We start from the raw sequence: 19376 nt of genomic DNA on the forward strand, positions 1-19376 counted from the left end.
ACCATAGAGCATGTTACCTTTGCAATTGGCCATGGTAAGGCAGTGTGCCTTGAGGATGGACCAATGGTGGGAGTGTTGGGGCAGGACAGTGCAAGGTCATGTGATGAATCCTCCAGGAATACTTCCAACCAGAGTTGGCGATACTCCCTGCTTCTGGTTGGATATCACTCAGTACAATCTATTACAGGACCTGAAGAGCCACACTTTCCCAGTGCCACTGCAACTTACAAGAAAACCCGACACTCGCTGACATAAGCCTGGATCTGCTCAGCCTCGACCAGCTTCTCCTTCCACTCTCCGGCTTTTCGATGCAGGTTATCCCAGGATTCTGCCACTTGCTCCAGATGTTCCTGCAGGTTCTCCCTCACGTGCGGGTACATCCCACCCAATCTCCTGGCTTCTCCGCCAATACGTTCAACTTCTTTGTTTATGGCTCCCAGCTCCCTCTGAAATAAGGGTACGATCAATATTCAAGCTTCACTTCATTACTAGCCCAGTAACACAGTCTGTCTCAGTCTGAATTCATAACCCAGTAACACAGTCTGTCTCAGTCTGAATTCATAACCCAGTAACACAGTCTGTCTCAGTCTGAATTCATAACCCAGTAACACAGTCTGTCTCAGTCTGAATTCATAACCCAGTAACACAGTCTGTCTCAGTCAGAATTCATAACCCAGTAACACAGTCTGTCTTAGTCTGAATTCATAACCCAGTAACACAGTCTGTCTCAGTCTGAATTCATAACCCAGTAACACAGTCAGTCTTAGTCTGAATTCATAACCCAGTAACACAGTCAGTCTTAGTCAGAATTCATAACCCAGTAACACAGTCTGTATCAATCTGAATTCATAACCCAGTATCACAGTCTGTATCAATCTGAATTCATAACCCAGTAACACAGTCTGTGTCAATCTGAATTCATAATCCAGTAATACAGTCTGTATCAATCTGAATTCAAACCCAGTAACACAGTCTGTATCAATCTGAATTCAAACCCAGTAACACAGTCTGTGTCAATCTGAATTCATAACCCATTAACACAGTCTGTATCAATCTGAGTTCATAACCCATTAACAGTCTGTATCAATCTGAATTCATAACCCAGTCTCACAGTCTGTATCAATCTGAATTCATAACCCATTAACAGTCTGTATCAATCTGAATTCATAACCCAGTATCACAGTCTGTATCAATCTGAATTCATAACCCAGTATTACAGTCTGTATCAATCTGAATTCATAACCCAGTATCACAGTCTGTATCAATCTGAATTCATAACCCAGTATCACAGTCTGTATCAATCTGAGTTCATAACCCATTAACAGTCTGTATCAATCTGAATTCATAACCCAGTATCACAGTCTGTATCAATCTGAGTTCATAACCCATTAACAGTCTGTATCAATCTGAATTCATAACCCATTAACACAGTCTGTATCAATCTGAATTCATAACCCAGTATCACAGTCTGTATCAATCTGAATTCATAACCTAGTATCACAGTCTGTATCAATCTGAGTTCATAACCCATTAACAGTCTGTATCAATCTGAATTCATAATCCAGTATCACAGTCTGTATCAATCTGAATTCATAACCCATTAACACAGTCTGTATCAATCTGAATTCATAACCCAGTATCACAGTCTGTATCAATCTGAATTCATAACCCAGTAACACAGTCTGTATCAATCTGAGTTCATAACCCATTAACAGTCTGTATCAATCTGAATTCATAACCCAGTATCACAGTCTGTATCAATCTGAATTCATAACCCAGTAACACAGTCTGTATCAATCTGAATTCATAACCCAGTAACACAGTCTGTGTCAATCTGAATTCATAACCCAGTAACAGAGTCTGTATCAATCTGAATTCATAACCCAGTAACAGAGTCTGTATCAATCAGAATTCATAACCCAGTAACAGAGTCTGTATCAATCTGAATTCATAACCCAGTAACAGAGTCTGTATCAATCTGAATTCATAACCCAGTAACAGAGTCTGTATCAATCAGAATTCATAACCCAGTAACAGAGTCTGTATCAATCTGAATTCATAACCCAGTAACAGAGTCTGTATCAATCTGAATTCATAACTCAGTAACACAGTCTGTATCAATCAGAATTCATAACCCAGTAACACAGTCTGTATCAATCAGAATTCATAACCCAGTAACACAGTCTGTATCAATCTGAATTCATAACTCAGTAACGGTCTGTATCAATCTGAATTCATAACCCAGTAACAGAGTCTGTATCAATCTGAATTCATAACTCAGTAACACAGTCAGTATCAATCAGAATTCATAACCCAGTAACACAGTCTGTATCAATCTGAATTCATAACCCAGTAACAGAGTCTGTATCAATCTGAATTCATAACTCAGTAACGGTCTGTATCAATCTGAATTCATAACCCAGTAACAGAGTCTGTATCAATCTGAATTCATAACCCAGTAACACAGTCTGTATCAATCTGAATTCATAACCCAGTAACGGTCTGTATCAATCTGAATTCATAACCCAGTAACAGAGTCTGTATCAATCTGAATTCATAACCCAGTATCACAGTCTGTATCAATCTGAATTCATAACCCAGTAACACAGTCTGTATCAATCTGAATTCATAACCCAGTAACACAGTCTGTGTCAATCTGAATTCATAACCCAGTAACACAGTCTGGATCAATCAGAATTCATAACCCAGTAACAGAGTCTGTATCAATCTGAATTCATAACTCAGTAACGGTCTGTATCAATCTGAATTCATAACCCAGTAACAGAGTCTGTATCAATCAGAATTCATAACCCAGTAACACAGTCTGTATCAATCTGAATTCATAACCCAGTAACGGTCTGTATCAATCTGTATTCATAATCCAGTAACACAGTCTGTATCAATCTGAATTCATAACCCAGTAACGGTCTGTATCAATCTGAATTCATAACCCAGTAACACAGTCTGTATCAATCTGAATTCATAACCCAGTAACGGTCTGTATCAATCTGTATTCATAATCCAGTAACACAGTCTGTATCAATCTGAATTCATAACCCAGTAGTACAGTCTGCATCAATCTGAATTCATAACCCAGTAACGGTCTGTATCAACTGAATTCATAATCCAGTAGTACAGTCTGTATCAATCTGAACTCATAACCCAATATCACAGTCTGTATCAATCTGAATTCATAACTCAGTATCACAGTCTGTATCAATCTGAATTCATAACCCAGTAACAGAGTCTGTATCAATCTGAATTCATAACCCAGTAACAGAGTCTGTATCAATCTGAATTCATAACCCAGTAACAGAGTCTGTATCAATCTGAATTCATAATCCAGTAACAGAGTCTGTATCAATCTGAATTCATAACCCAGTAACAGAGTCTGTATCAATCTACATTCATAACCCAGTAACAGAGTCTGTATCAATCTACATTCATAACCCAGTAACAGAGTCTGTATCAATCTACATTCATAACCCAGTAACAGAGTCTGTATCAATCTACATTCATAACCCAGTAACAGAGTCTGTATCAATCTACATTCATAACCCAGTAACAGAGTCTGTGTCAATCTACATTCATAACCCAGTAACAGAGTCTGTATCAATCTACATTCATAACCCAGTAACAGAGTCTGTATCAATCTACATTCATAACCCAGTAACAGAGTCTGTATCAATCTACATTCATAACCCAGTAACAGAGTCTGTATCAATCTACATTCATAACCCAGTAACAGAGTCTGTATCAATCTACATTCATAACCCAGTAACAGAGTCTGTATCAATCTACATTCATAACCCAGTAACAGAGTCTGTATCAATCTACATTCATAACCCAGTAACAGAGTCTGTGTCAATCTACATTCATAACCAGCCCAGTAATAAAACTTATTGGGAAGACTGAAACCATTGTCATTGGTACCCACCTCAAACTCCATTCCCTAGCCACCAACTCCATCCCTTTCCCTGACAATAGTCTGAGACTGAACCAGACAGCTTACAACCTTGCCACTGTATTTGATCTGAAATGAGAATCCAGCCACATTTCTGCCCCATCACCGAGACTACCTACTTCCATCTCTGCCCAGCAAAAAATTATCAATCTCAGAATTAACGTTAGTAATTGAGTTGCTTTTTGTGGGAGAGTGTTCCACACTTCTCCCAATCGTTGTGTGAAGGAGTGTTTCCTAACTTCGATCCTACATGGTCTGGCTTTGATTTTAAGGTTATGTGTCATTGTCCTAGAACTCCCCCACCAGTGGAAAAGGCTTCCCTTCATCAACCCTACCAACTATCTTGATCATCTTAAGCAACTCAATTAGATCACTACTTAATCTTCTATGTTCCAGGGAATATATGCCTAGTTTATGTAATCTCTCCTCATAATTTAACTCTTTTAAACTGCTCCATACCCCTTCCAAGGCTAATATATCTTTCCTGAGGATTTGTGCCCAGAACTGAACACAGTTAATCCAGATGGAATCTAACCTGAACTGTCATATATCTTCCACCCTTTGTATTCCAGCCCTTTTGAGATTAAGACGAACATTCCGAAATTCCCAATATATCCTGCCAGTGGGCAAACTTCCACACAAGGAAGGCAAATTCAGAAAACTTCATCCTTATTTGGATCAGAACTCTTGTTACTATTGCTTTCTGTTGAGGAAAACATTTTTGGAAGGGGAAAGGGAAAGGACTGACAACTAAAACAGAATTGGATGTATACTTGAACCGAAACAATTTACAGGGCTATGGAGAAAGAGTGGTGGAATGGTAGTCATTGGATAGTTTTACCAAAGAGCCCACAGGCACAAGGGGACAAATGGCCTCCTCCTGTCCTGTATTATTCTATGATTCTATGATTTTATTAGCGTTTTAATTATCCTTTACACCTGTTCACTAGCTTTCAGTGATTTCTGAACTTGCAGTCCTAAATCTCTCTGTTCATCCAGAGTTTCTAGTTTCTTCCCAATTAGGAAATACTCTGATCTATCTTGCTTCGGTCCAAAGTGGATGACCCCATAATAAATTTCCATCCGCCACAATTTTACCCACTCAATGTCCCTTTCTAATTTTCTGCTCTTAGCTACACTATTTACGGAAGATTGCCAGCAAATTTGATATACGGCTCTCTATTTCATTATCTAACATACTTGTACATAGAACGGAATGCAGTCTTCCAGTGAGAGATATTTACTTATTTATTTATTTAGAGATACAGCACTGAAACAGGCTCTTCGGCCCACCGAGTCTGTGCTGACCATCAACCACCCATTTATACTAATCCTACATTAATCCCATTACCCTCTCACATCCCCACCTTCCCTCAATTCCCCTACCACCTACCTATACTAGGGGCAATTTACAATGGCCAATTTACCTGTCAACCTGCAAGTCTTTGGCTGTGGGAGGAAACCGGAGCACCCAGCGAAAACCCACGCAGTCACAGGGAGAACTTGCAAACTCCGCACAGGCAGTACCCAGAATCGAACCCGGGTCGCTGGAGCTGTGAGGCTGCGGTGCTAACCACTGCGCCACTCTGCCGTCCTAACCACTTACCACTCCACTTATCGTAAAGTCACTCCTCCCTGCAGCCACTCTGGTTGGAATCACACTGTGCAAGTTAACTGGTACTGAATTTAGTTGGAAATTTCCAACCGGCCTTGTAAGGGGTGGAGCCTATGGCGAAGCAGTCCCCTGGTGCAGTCGCCCCACCACCCATCCAGCACAGTAGCCCGCCTGGCAGAGTAGCTCCCCTGGCAGAATGACTACATGCAGTAGTCTAGAGTTCATGTGCCTTACCTCCACACCTTCGTGTTGCCGTAACAATGTCTGCACGTGATTCAAGTCATGGCCGTAGTCGTCTATGCCCAGTGTGCTGTCCTTCTCCTGGATCCAGGCCTTCAGCTCAGACACATCATAGTCGAATCGGTGAACCTGGTGTGCTGCTCTCAGATTCTGGAGAGAGAGTGCAGAGCCCATTAGAATTGCAGCCCCTTCACTCCAGGGGAGGCAGTTACCCACTCGCTCACCAATAGCTGCCGGTTAGAATAATCTCACCATCTGGGAAAAGCAGAACAACAGACTACACCCGACTTCCAATCCCCATCCCCATCCATTTCCTTCCCTCCTCTCCTGACTCCTGTTGGGAGTTCAGTCCCAGATTAACATCGCCAAGGAAGCTAATCTCCATGTGTGAAACTTGCTAATGACCATCGGCAGACTCGATGACGATGGAGAGCATCACAGCCAAACATGATGCTCCGTCCATTTGTGCACTAGAGACTGCTTGATAGTAACAAGGAACGGGCTTCCCAGTTTATTTCTCCTTTCCAGATGATCGCAGATTCAAGCCCCACTCCAGGACTTGAGCCTGTGATCCAGGCTGACACTCTAGTGCCATACTGAGGGAGTGCCGCACTGTCGGACATGCTGTTCTTTTTCTTAAACAAAGTTTCTGCCAGCCTATCCCACCAGTATTGGCCAATGTTTACTGAACACGTGTCACAATTTGAGTTCCCCCCATGTCCTGGTCAACATTTCTCTCTCAACCCACACCATAAAACACTGAAACTGGTCATCGATTTCAGTGCTCTGTGTGGGATCTTCCTGTGCGCATATTGCCCAACAAATTAATGGTGACTGTGCTACGCAATGCAATAAATCAGCAGTGCTAAGGATGGGATAAGACTCTATCTAAATGCAAGCTGATCCTTTACCCGCCTCTTGACTCACTCGAGGTTGGATGGCACAACACAGACTGACGACAGAAGCTGCAATGCTCTGTCTTTCGCATGAAACGTTAAACTCCCCTCTCAGGTGGACGTAAAAGATCCCATGACACCATTCTAAGATGAGCGGGGAGTTCTACCTGGTGTCCTGGCGGACAGTTGTCCATCAAGCAACATCACCAGAACAGATTATCTGGTCATTATCGTTTGTGGGATCTTGCTGTGCACAAGTTGGCTGCCCCCGTTTACAACATTATAAGAGTAAGTACATTTCAACAGAACTTCAGTGGTTGTAAATTGCTTTGCGATGTTCTGAGATTGTGAAAGATGCTGTGTAACCAACGCCAGGCCAGGAGCTGCAGTCACTCAATGCACCACTGAGGGGAGCCACAGACCACATTTTCAACAACATCCAGCCAGAGGCTTCAGAGAGGGTTCTGGTGCACGAGACCTGCCCCAGACTCCCCAGCAGGCTGGATTAATCTGTTGAAGCCCCCGCTGACTGACGTGCCACCTTATTCCATTATAATCAAACAGTGGGAGTGTTAATACCTGGTCAGTTAATAACCTGCCAACTGGGTTGTTAAAATGTCCCAAGTTACTTATCTGCCCTGGAGCTAACCAATCACCCTTTTAACCTGTGCAACTGAGCAGACAACAAGCACAGGCGCCCAAGGCTGACATGGACCTCTATAAAAGGTGTCACCTGGATCGTGGTCCCAGCAGGAAGTAACAGAGAATCTCTCACTGGCAGAACACAGGGGAGGCAGATCACAAACCAGGCCCAATCCAAGTAGGTCTGTTTTTACATTGTGTTTTTCGTTACCTTGTGGGACTGGAGGAGCAGGAATGTCACTTGCCTGCAGGGAATGGGTGGGAGGATGGCGAGCGAGATTTCACCAGGCATGGGAATTATAATGAATTGGGGATCATTCTGGTGGGTGCGGGAAATTGTCACAATCACACTCAGACCCACTCACTATCAGGAACTGAACTGACACTCACACCCAGACCCACTCACTATCAGGGACTGAACTGACACTCACACTCAGACCTATTCACTATCAGGGACTGAACTGACACTCACACTCAGACCCATTCACTATCAGGGACTGAACTGACACTCACACTCAGACCCATTCACTATCAGGGACTGAACTGACACTCACACTCAGACCTATTCACTATCAGGGACTGAACTGACACTCACACTCAGACCCATTCACTATCAGGGACTGAACTGACACTCACACTCAGACCCATTCACTATCAGGGACTGAACTGACACTCACACTCAGACCCATTCACTATCAGGGACTGAACTGACACTCACACTCAGACCCATTCACTATCAGGGACTGAACTGACACTCACACTCAGACCCATTCACTATCAGGGACTGAACTGACACTCACACTCAGACCCACTCACTATCAGGAACTGAACTGACACTCACACCCAGAGCCACTCACTATCAGGGACTGAACTGACACTCACACTCAGACCTATTCACTATCAGGGACTGAACTGACACTCACACTCAGACCCATTCACTATCAGGGACTGAACTGACACTCACATCCAGACCGATTCACTATCAGGGACTGAATTGACACTCACACTCAGACCTATTCACTATCAGGGACTGAACTGACACTCACATCCAGACCGATTCACTATCAGGGACTGAATTGACACTCACACTCAGACCTATTCACTATCAGGGACTGCACTGACACTCACACTCAGACCCACTCACTATCAGGGACGGAACTGACACTCACACTCAGACCCACTCACTATCAGGGACTGAACTGACACTCACATCCAGACCTATTCACTTGCAGGTACTGAACTGACACTCACACTCAGACCTATTCACTATCAGGGACTGAACTGACACTCACACTCAGACCTATTCACGATCAGGGACTGAACTGACACTCACACTCAGACCTATTCACTATCAGGGACTGAACTGACACTCACATCCAGACCGATTCACTATCAGGGACTGAACTGACACTCACACTCAGACCCATTCACTATTAGGGAACGAACTGACACTCACACCCAGACCTATTCACTATCAGGGACTGAACTGACACTCACACCAGAACCATTCACTATCAGGGACTGAAGTGACACTCACACTCAGACCCATTCACTATCAGGGACTGAACTGACACTCACACTCAGACCCATTCACTATCAGGGACTGAACTGACACTCACACTCAGACCTATTCATTATCAGGGACTGAACTGACACTCACACCCAGACCCACTCACTATCAGGAACTGAACTGACACTCACACCCAGACCTATTCACTATCAGGGAGAGAACTGACACTCACACTCAGACCCACTCACTATCAGGGACTGAACTGACACTCACACTCAGACCCACTCACTATCAGGGACTGAACTGTCACTCACATCCAGACCGATTCACTTGCAGGGACTGAACTGACACTCACACTCAGACCTATTCACTATCAGGGACTGAACTGACACTCACACTCAGACCTATTCACTATCAGGGACTGAACTGACACTCACACACAGACCTATTCACTATCAGGGACTGAACTGACACTCACACTCAGACCTATTCACTATCAGTGACTGAACTGACACTCACACCCAGACCTATTCACTATCAGGGACTGAACTGACACTCACACTCAGACCCATTCACTTTCAGGGACTGAACTGACACTGACACCAGACCCACTCACTATCAGGGACTGAACTGACACTCACACCCAGACGTATGCACTATCAGGGACTGAACTGACACTCACACCAGTCCCATCACTATCAAAGAAAGAACTGACACTCACACTCAGACCTATTCACTATCAGGGAACAAACTGACACTCACACCCAGACCTACTCACTATCAGGGACTGATCTGACACTCACACCCAGACCTATTCACAATCAGGGACTGAACTGACACTCACACTCAGACCCACTCACTATCAGGGACTGAACTGACACTCACACTCAGACCCACTCACTATCAGGGACTGAATTGACACTCACACCAGTCCCATCACTATCGAAGAATGAAATGACACTCACACCCAGACCTACTCACTATCAGGGACTGATCTTACACTCACACCCAGACCTATTCACTATCAGGGACTGTACTGACACTCACACCAAACCTATTCACTGTCAGGGAATGAACTGACACTCACACCAAGACCTATTCACTATAAGGGAATGAACTGACACACACTCAGACCGATTCAGTATCAGGGAATGAACTGACACTCACACCCAGACCTATTCACTATCAGGGACTGAACTGACACTCACACCAGACCTATTCACTATCAGGGACAGAAATGACACTCACACCAAGACCCATTCACTATCAGGGACTGAACTGTCACTGACACCAGACCCACTCACTATCAGGGACTGAACTGACACTCACACCAGACCTATTCACTATCAGGGAATGAAATGACACTCACACCAGACCCATCACTATCGAAGAAAGAAGTGACACTCACACTCAGACCTATTCACTATCAGGGACTGAACTGACACTCACACCAGACCTATTCACTATCAGGGACTGAACTGACACTCACACCAGACCTATTCACTATCAGGGACAGAAATGACACTCACACCCAGACCCATTCACTATCAGGGACTGAACTGTCACTGACACCAGACCCACTCACTATCAGGGATTGAACTGACACTCACACCAGACCTATTCACTATCAGGGAATGAAATGACACTCACACCAGACCCATCACTATCGAAGAAAGAAGTGACACTCACACTCAGACCTATTCACTATTAGGGAACGAACTGACACTCACACCCAGACCTATTCACGATCAGGGACTGAACTGACACTCACACCAGACCTATTCACTATCAGGGACTGATCTGACATCACACCCAGACCTATTCACTATCAGGGACTGAACTGACACTCACACCAGACCTATTCACTATCAGGGACTGAACTGACACTCACACTCAGACCCATTCACTTTCAGGGACTGAACTGACACTGACACCAGACCCACTCACTATCAGGGACTGAACTAACACTCACACCCAGACCTATGCACTATCAGGGACTGAACTGACACTCACACCAGTCCCATCACTATCAAAGAAAGAACTGACACTCACACTCAGACCTACTCACTATCAGGGAACAAACTGACACTCACACCCAGACCTACTCACTATCAGGGACTGATCTGACACTCACACCCAGACCTATTCACAATCAGGGACTGAACTGACACTCACACTCAGACCCACTCACTATCAGGGACTGAATTGACACTCACACCCAGACCTATTCACTATCAGGGACTGCACTGACACTCACACTCAGACCTATTCACTATCAGGGACTGAACTGACACTCACACTCAGACCCACTCACTATCAGGGACTGAACTGTCACTCACATCCAGACCGATTCACTATCAGGGACTGAATTGACACTCACACCAGTCCCATCACTATCGAAGAATGAAATGACACTCACACCCAGACCTACTCACTATCAGGGACTGATCTTACACTCACACCCAGACCTATTCACTATCAGGGACTGTACTGACACTCACACCAAACCTATTCACTGTCAGGGAATGAACTGACACTCACACCAAGACCTATTCACTATAAGGGAATGAACTGACACTCACTCCCAGATCTATTCACGATAAGGGAATGAACTGACACTCACACCCAGACCGATTCAGTATCAGGGAATGAACTGACACTCACACCCAGACCTATTCACTATCAGGGACTGAACTGACACTCACACCAGACCTATTCACTATCAGGGACTGAACTGACACTCACACCAGACCTATTCACTATCAGGGACAGAAATGACACTCACACCCAGACCCATTCACTATCAGGGACTGAACTGTCACTGACACCAGACCCACTCACTATCAGGGATTGAACTGACACTCACACCAGACCTATTCACTATCAGGGAATGAAATGACACTCACACCAGACCCATCACTATCGAAGAAAGAAGTGACACTCACACTCAGACCTATTCACTATTAGGGAACAAACTGACACTCACACCCAGACCTATTCACGATCAGGGACTGAACTGACACTCACACCAGACCTATTCACTATCAGGGACTGATCTGACATCACACCCAGACCTATTCACTATCAGGGACTGAACTGACACTCACAGTCAGACCCACTCACTATCAGGGACTGAACTGACACTCACATCCAGACCTATTCACTTGCAGGGACTGAACTGACACTCACACTCAGACCCACTCACTATCAGGGACTGAACTGACACTCACATCCAGACCTATTCATTATCAGGGACTGAACTGACACTCACTGAGATCTATTCACTATTAGGGACAGAACAGACACTCACACTCAGTCCTATTCACTATCAGGGACTGAACTGACACTCACACTCAGACCTATTCACTATGGGGACTGAACTGACACTCACACCAGACCTACTCACTATCGGGGAATGAACTGACACTCACACCCAGACCGATTCACTATCAGGGCTTGAACTGACACTCACACTCAGACCCATTCACTATCAGGGACTGAACTGACACTGACACCAGACCCACTCACTATCAGGAACTGAACTGACACTCACATCGTCCTATTCACTATCAGGGACTCAACTGACACTCACACCAGACCTATTCACTGTCAGGGAATGAACTGACACTCACACCCAGACCTATTCACTATCAGAGACTGAACTGACACTCACACTCAGACCCATTCACTATCAGGGACTGAACTGACACTCACACCAAACCTATTCACTATCAGAGACTGAACTGACACTCACACTCAGACCCACTCACTATCAGGGACTGAACTGACACTCACATTCAGACCTATTCACTCTCATGGACTGCACTGACACTCACTCAGACCCACTCATTATCAGGGACTGAACTGACACTCACACTCAGACCTATTCACTATCAGGGACTGAACTGACACTCATACCAGACCCATCACTATCGAAGAAAGAACTGACACTCACAGTCAGACCTATTCACTATCAGGGACTGAACTGACAGTCACACTCAGACCTATTCACTATCAGGGACTGAACTGACACACACACCAGACCCACTCACTATCAGGGACTGAACTGACACTGACACCAGACCCACTCACTATCAGACACTGAACTGATACTCACACTCAGACCTATTCACGATCAGGGACTGAACTGACACTCACACCAGACCTATTCACTATCAGGGACTGAACTGACACTCACACCAGACCCACTCACTATCAGGGAATGAACTCTCGCACTCAGTCCTATTCACTATCAGGGACTGAACTGACACTCACACTCAGACCTATTCACTATGGGGACTGAACTGACACTCACACCAGACCCATCACTATCTAAGAAAGAACTGACACTCACACTCAGACCTATTCACTATTAGGGAACGAACTGACACTCACACCCAGACCTACTCACTATCAGGGAGTGATCTGACACTCACACCAGACCTATTCATTATCAGGGAATGAACTGACACTCACACTCAGACCCACTCACTATCAGGGAATGAACTGACACTCACATCCAGACCTATTCACTATCAGGGACTCAACTGACACTCACACCAGACCTATTCACTATCAGGAAATGAACTGACACTCACACCCAGACCTATTCACTATCAGGCACTGAACTGACACTCACAGCCAGACCGATTCACTATCAAAGACAGAACTGACACTCACACTCAGACCTATTCACTTTTAGGGAACGAACTGACACTCACACCCAGACCTACTCAGTATTAGGGACTGATCTGACACTCACACCCAGACCTATTCACTATCAGGGACTGAACTGACACTCAGACCAGACCTATTCACTATCAGGCACTGAACTGACACTCACAGCCAGACCGATTCACGATCAAAGACAGAACTGACACTCACACTCAGACCTATTCACTATGAGGGAACGAACTGACACTCACACCCAGACCTACTCACTATCAGGGACTGAACTGACACTCACTGAGATCTATTCACTATTGGAGACTGAACTGACACTCACACTCAGTCCTATTCACTATCAGGGACTGAACTGACACTCACTCAGACCTATTCACTATGGGGACTGAACTGACACTCACACTCAGTCCCACTCACTATCAGGGACTGAACTGACACTCACACCCAGACCTATTCACTATCAGGGACTCAACTGACACTCACACCTGACCTATTCACGATCAGGGAATGAACTGACACTCACACCCAGACCTATTCACTATCAGGGACTGAACTGACACTCACACTCAGACCCATTCACTATCAGGGACTGAACTGACACTGACACCAGACCCACTCACAATCAGGGACTGAACTGACACTCACACCCAGACCTATTCACTATCAGAGACTGAACTGACACTCACACTCAGACCCATTCACTATCAGGGACTGAACTGACACTCACTCAGACCTATTCACTATGGGGACTGAACTGACACTCACACTCAGTCCCACTCACTATCAGGGACTGAACTGACACTCACACCCAGACCTATTCACTATCAGGGACTCAACTGACACTCACACCTGACCTATTCACGATCAGGGAATGAACTGACACTCACACCCAGACCTATTCACTATCAGGGACTGAACTGACATTCACACTCAGACCCATTCACTATCAGGGACTGAACTGACACTGACACCAGACCCATTCACTATCAGGGACTGAACTGACACTGACACCAGACCCACTCACTATCAGGGACTGAACTAACACTCACACCCAGTCCTATTCACTATCTGGGATGAACTGACACACACACCAGACCCACTCACTATCAGGGACTGAACTGACACTCACACTCAGATCTATTCACTATTCGGGACTGAACTGACACTCACACTCAGACCTATTCCCTATCGGGGAATGAACTGCCACTCACACTAAGACCCACACGATCAGGGAATGAACTGACACTCACACTTAGACCCACTCACTATCAGGGACTGAACTGACACTCACACCCAGACCTATTCACTATAAGGGAATGAACTGAAACTCACATCCAGACATTTTCACTATAAGGGAATGAACGGACACTCACACCCAGACCTATTCACTTGCAGGCAATGAACTGAGACTCACACCCAGACCTATTCACTATCAGGGACTGAACTGACACTCACACTCAGACCTATTCATTATCAGGGACTGAACTGACACTCACACTCAGACCTATTCACTATCAGGGACTGAACTGACACTCACATCCAGACCTATTCACTATCAGGGACCGAATTGACACTCACACTCAGACCTATTCACTATCAGGGACTGAACTGACACTCACATCCAGACCTATTCACTATCAGGGACTGAACTGACACTCACACCAGACCTATTCACTATCAGGGACCGAATTGACACTCACACTCAGACCTATTCACTATCATGGACTGAACTGGCACTCACACCAGACCCATCATTATCAGGGACTGAATTGACACTCACACCCAGACCTATTCACTATCAGGGACTGAAATGACACTCACATCCAGACCTATTCACTTACAGGGACTGAACCGACACTCACACCAGACCTATTCACTATCAGGGACTGATCTGACACTCACACCCAGACCTATTCACTATCAGGGACTGAACTGACACTCACACTCAGACCCATTCACTATCAGGGACTGAACTGACACTCACACTCAGACCCATTCACTATCAGGGACTGAACTGACACTGACACCAGACCCACTCACAATCAGGGACTGAACTGACACTCACACACCAAACCTATTCACTATCAGAGACTGAACTGACACTCACACTCAGACCGATTCACTATCAGGGACTGAACTGACACTCACACACCAAACCTATTCACTATCAGAGACTGAACTGACACTCACACTCAGACCTATTCACTGTGAGGGAACGAACTGACACTCACACCCAGACCTACTCAGTATTAGGGACTGAACTGACACTCACACCCAGACCTACTCACTATCAGGCACTGAACTGACACTCACACCCAGACCTATTCACTATCAGGGACTGAACTGACACTCAGACCAGACCTATTCACGATCAGGCACTGAACTGACACTCACAGCCAGACCGATTCACTATCAAAGACAGAACTGACACTCACACTCAGACCTATTCACTATGAGGGAACGAACTGACACTCACACCCAGACCTACTCACTATCAGGGACTGAACTGACACTCACTGAGATCTATTCACTATTAGGGACTGAACTGACATTCACACTCAGTCCTATTCACTATCAGGGACTGAACTGACACTCACACTCAGACCTATTCACTATGGGGACTGAACTGACACTCACACTCAGTCCCACTCACTATCAGGGACTGAAATGGCACTCACACCCAGACCTATTCACTATCAGGTACTCAACTGACACTCACACCAGACCTATTCACTATCAGGGAATGATCTGACACTCACACCCAGACCTATTCACTATCAGGGACTGAACTGACACTCACACCAGACCTATTCACGATCAGGGAATGAACTGACACTCACACTCAGACCTATTCACTATCAGGGACTGAACTGACACTCACACACCAAACCTATTCACTATCAGAGACTGAACTGACACTCACACTCAGACCTATTCAGTATCAGGGAATGAACTGACACTCACACTCAGACCCACTCACTATCAGGCACTGAACTGACACTCACAGCCAGACCGATTCACTATCAAAGACAGAACTGACACTCACACTCAGACCTATTCACTGTGAGGGAACGAACTGACACTCACACCCAGACCTACTCAGTATTAGGGACTGAACTGACACTCACACCCAGACCTACTCACTATCAGGCACTGAACTGACACTCACACCCAGACCTATTCACTATCAGGGACTGAACTGACACTCAGACCAGACCTATTCACTATCAGGCACTGAACTGACACTCACAGCCAGACCGATTCACTGTCAAAGACAGAACTGACACTCACACTCAGACCTATTCACTATGAGGGAACGAACTGACACTCACACCCAGATCTACTCACTATCAGGGACTGAACTGACACTCACTGAGATCTATTCACTATTAGGGACTGAACTGACATTCACAATCAGTCCTATTCACTATCAGGGACTGAACTGACACTCACACTCAGACCTATTCACTATGGGGACTGAACTGACACTCACACTCAGTCCCACTCACTATCAGGGACTGAACTGGCACTCACACCCAGACCTATTCACTATCAGGGACTCAACTGACACTCACACCAGACCTATTCACTATCAGGGAATGAACTGACACTCACACCCAGACCTATTCACGATCAGGGACTGAACTGACACTCACACTCAGACCCATTCACTATCAGGGACTGAACTGACACTGACACCAGACCCACTCACTATCAGGGACTGAACTGACACTCACACCCAGTCCTATTCACTATCTGGGATGATCTGACACACACACCAGACCCACTCACTATCAGGGACTGAACTGACACTCACACTCAGACCTATTCACTATCAAGGGACTGAACTGACACTCACACTCAGACCTATTCACTATCAGGGACTGAACTGACACTCACACTCAGACCTATTCACTATCAGGGAGTGAACTGACACTCACATCCAGACCGATTCACTATCAGGGACCGAATTGACACTCACACTCAGACCTATTCACTATCAGGGACTGAACTGACACTCACATCCAGACCTATTCACTATCAGGGACTGAACTGACACACACACCAGACCCACCATTATCAGGGACTGAATTGACACTCACACCCAGACCTATTCACTATCAGGGACTGAAATGACACTCACACTCAGACCTATTCACTATCAGGGACTGAACTGACACACATCCAGACCGATTCACTATCAGGGACCGAATTGACACTCACACTCAGACCTATTCACTATCAGGGACTGAACTGACACTCACATCCAGACCTATTCACTATCAGGGACTGAACTGACACTCACACCCAGACCTATTCACTATCAGGCACTGAACTGACACTCACAGCCAGACCGATTCACTGTCAAAGACAGAACTGACACTCACACTCAGACCTATTCACTATGAGGGAATGAACTGACACTCACACCCAGACCTACTCACTATCAGGGACTGAACTGACACTCACTGAGATCTATTCACTATTAGGGACTGAACTGACATTCACAATCAGTCCTATTCACTATCAGGGACTGAACTGACACTCACACTCAGACCTATTCACTATGGGGACTGAACTGACACTCACACTCAGTCCCACTCACTATCAGGGACTGAACTGGCACTCACACCCAGACCTATTCACTATCAGGGACTGAACTGACACTGACACCAGACCCACTCACTATCAGGGACTGAACTGACACTCACACCCAGTCCTATTCACTATCTGGGATGATCTGACACACACACCAGACCCACTCACTATCAGGGACTGAACTGACACTCACACTCAGACCTATTCACTATCAAGGGACTGAACTGACACTCACACTCAGACCTATTCACTATCAGGGACTGAACTGACACTCACACTCAGACCTATTCACTATCAGGGAGTGAACTGACACTCACATCCAGACCGATTCACTATCAGGGACCGAATTGACACTCACACTCAGACCTAGTCACTATCAGGGACTGAACTGACACTCACATCCAGACCTATTCACTATCAGGGACTGAACTGACACACACACCAGACCCACCATTATCAGGGACTGAATTGACACTCACACCCAGACCTATTCACTATCAGGGACTGAAATGACACTCACACTCAGACCTATTCACTATCAGGGACTGAACTGACACACATCCAGACCGATTCACTATCAGGGACCGAATTGACACTCACACTCAGACCCATTCACTATCAGAGACTGAACTGACACTCACACTCAGACCTATTCAGTATCAGGGAATGAACTGACACACACACTCAGACCCACTCACTATCAGGCACTGAACTGACACTCAAAGCCAGACCGATTCACTATCAAAGACAGATCTGACACTCACACCCAGACCTATTCACTATCAGGGACTGAACTGACACTCACACCAGACCTATTCACTATCAGGGAATGAACTGACACTCACACTCAGACCTATTCACTATCAGGGACTGAACTGACACACACACCAAACCTATTCACTATCAGAGACTGAACTGACACTCACACCCAGACCTACTCAGTATTAGGGACTGAACTGACACTCACACCCAGACCTACTCACTATCAGGCACTGAACTGACACTCACACCCAGACCTATTCACTATCAGGGACTGTACTGATACTCAGACCAGACCTATTCACTATCAGGCACTGAACTGACACTCACAGCCAGACCGATTCACTATCAAAGACAGAACTGACACTCACACTCAGACCTATTCACTGTGAGGGAACGAAATGACACTCACACCCAGACCTACTCACTATCAGGCACTGAACTGACACTCACACCCAGACCTATTCA

At 45.5% G+C, this 19376-nt stretch overlaps 1 protein-coding gene across 2 annotated transcripts in view; it reads right to left on the reverse strand.

The window, feature by feature from the left end:
- Positions 1-19376, reverse strand: part of sptbn5 (spectrin, beta, non-erythrocytic 5) — a 321773-nt gene that overhangs the window by 27184 nt on the left and 275213 nt on the right. For both annotated transcript variants that reach the window (XM_068039706.1, XM_068039705.1), the window contains exons 57-58: positions 5814-5969; positions 229-446 (exon numbers count right to left, since the gene is read on the reverse strand). In XM_068039706.1, the coding sequence (XP_067895807.1) occupies positions 229-446; positions 5814-5969 (374 nt within the window). The remainder of the gene's footprint in view (positions 1-228; positions 447-5813; positions 5970-19376) is intronic.

Source organism: Heterodontus francisci, chromosome 9, assembly GCF_036365525.1.
Source record: "Heterodontus francisci isolate sHetFra1 chromosome 9, sHetFra1.hap1, whole genome shotgun sequence".
Classification (NCBI taxonomy): Eukaryota; Metazoa; Chordata; class Chondrichthyes; order Heterodontiformes; family Heterodontidae; genus Heterodontus; species Heterodontus francisci.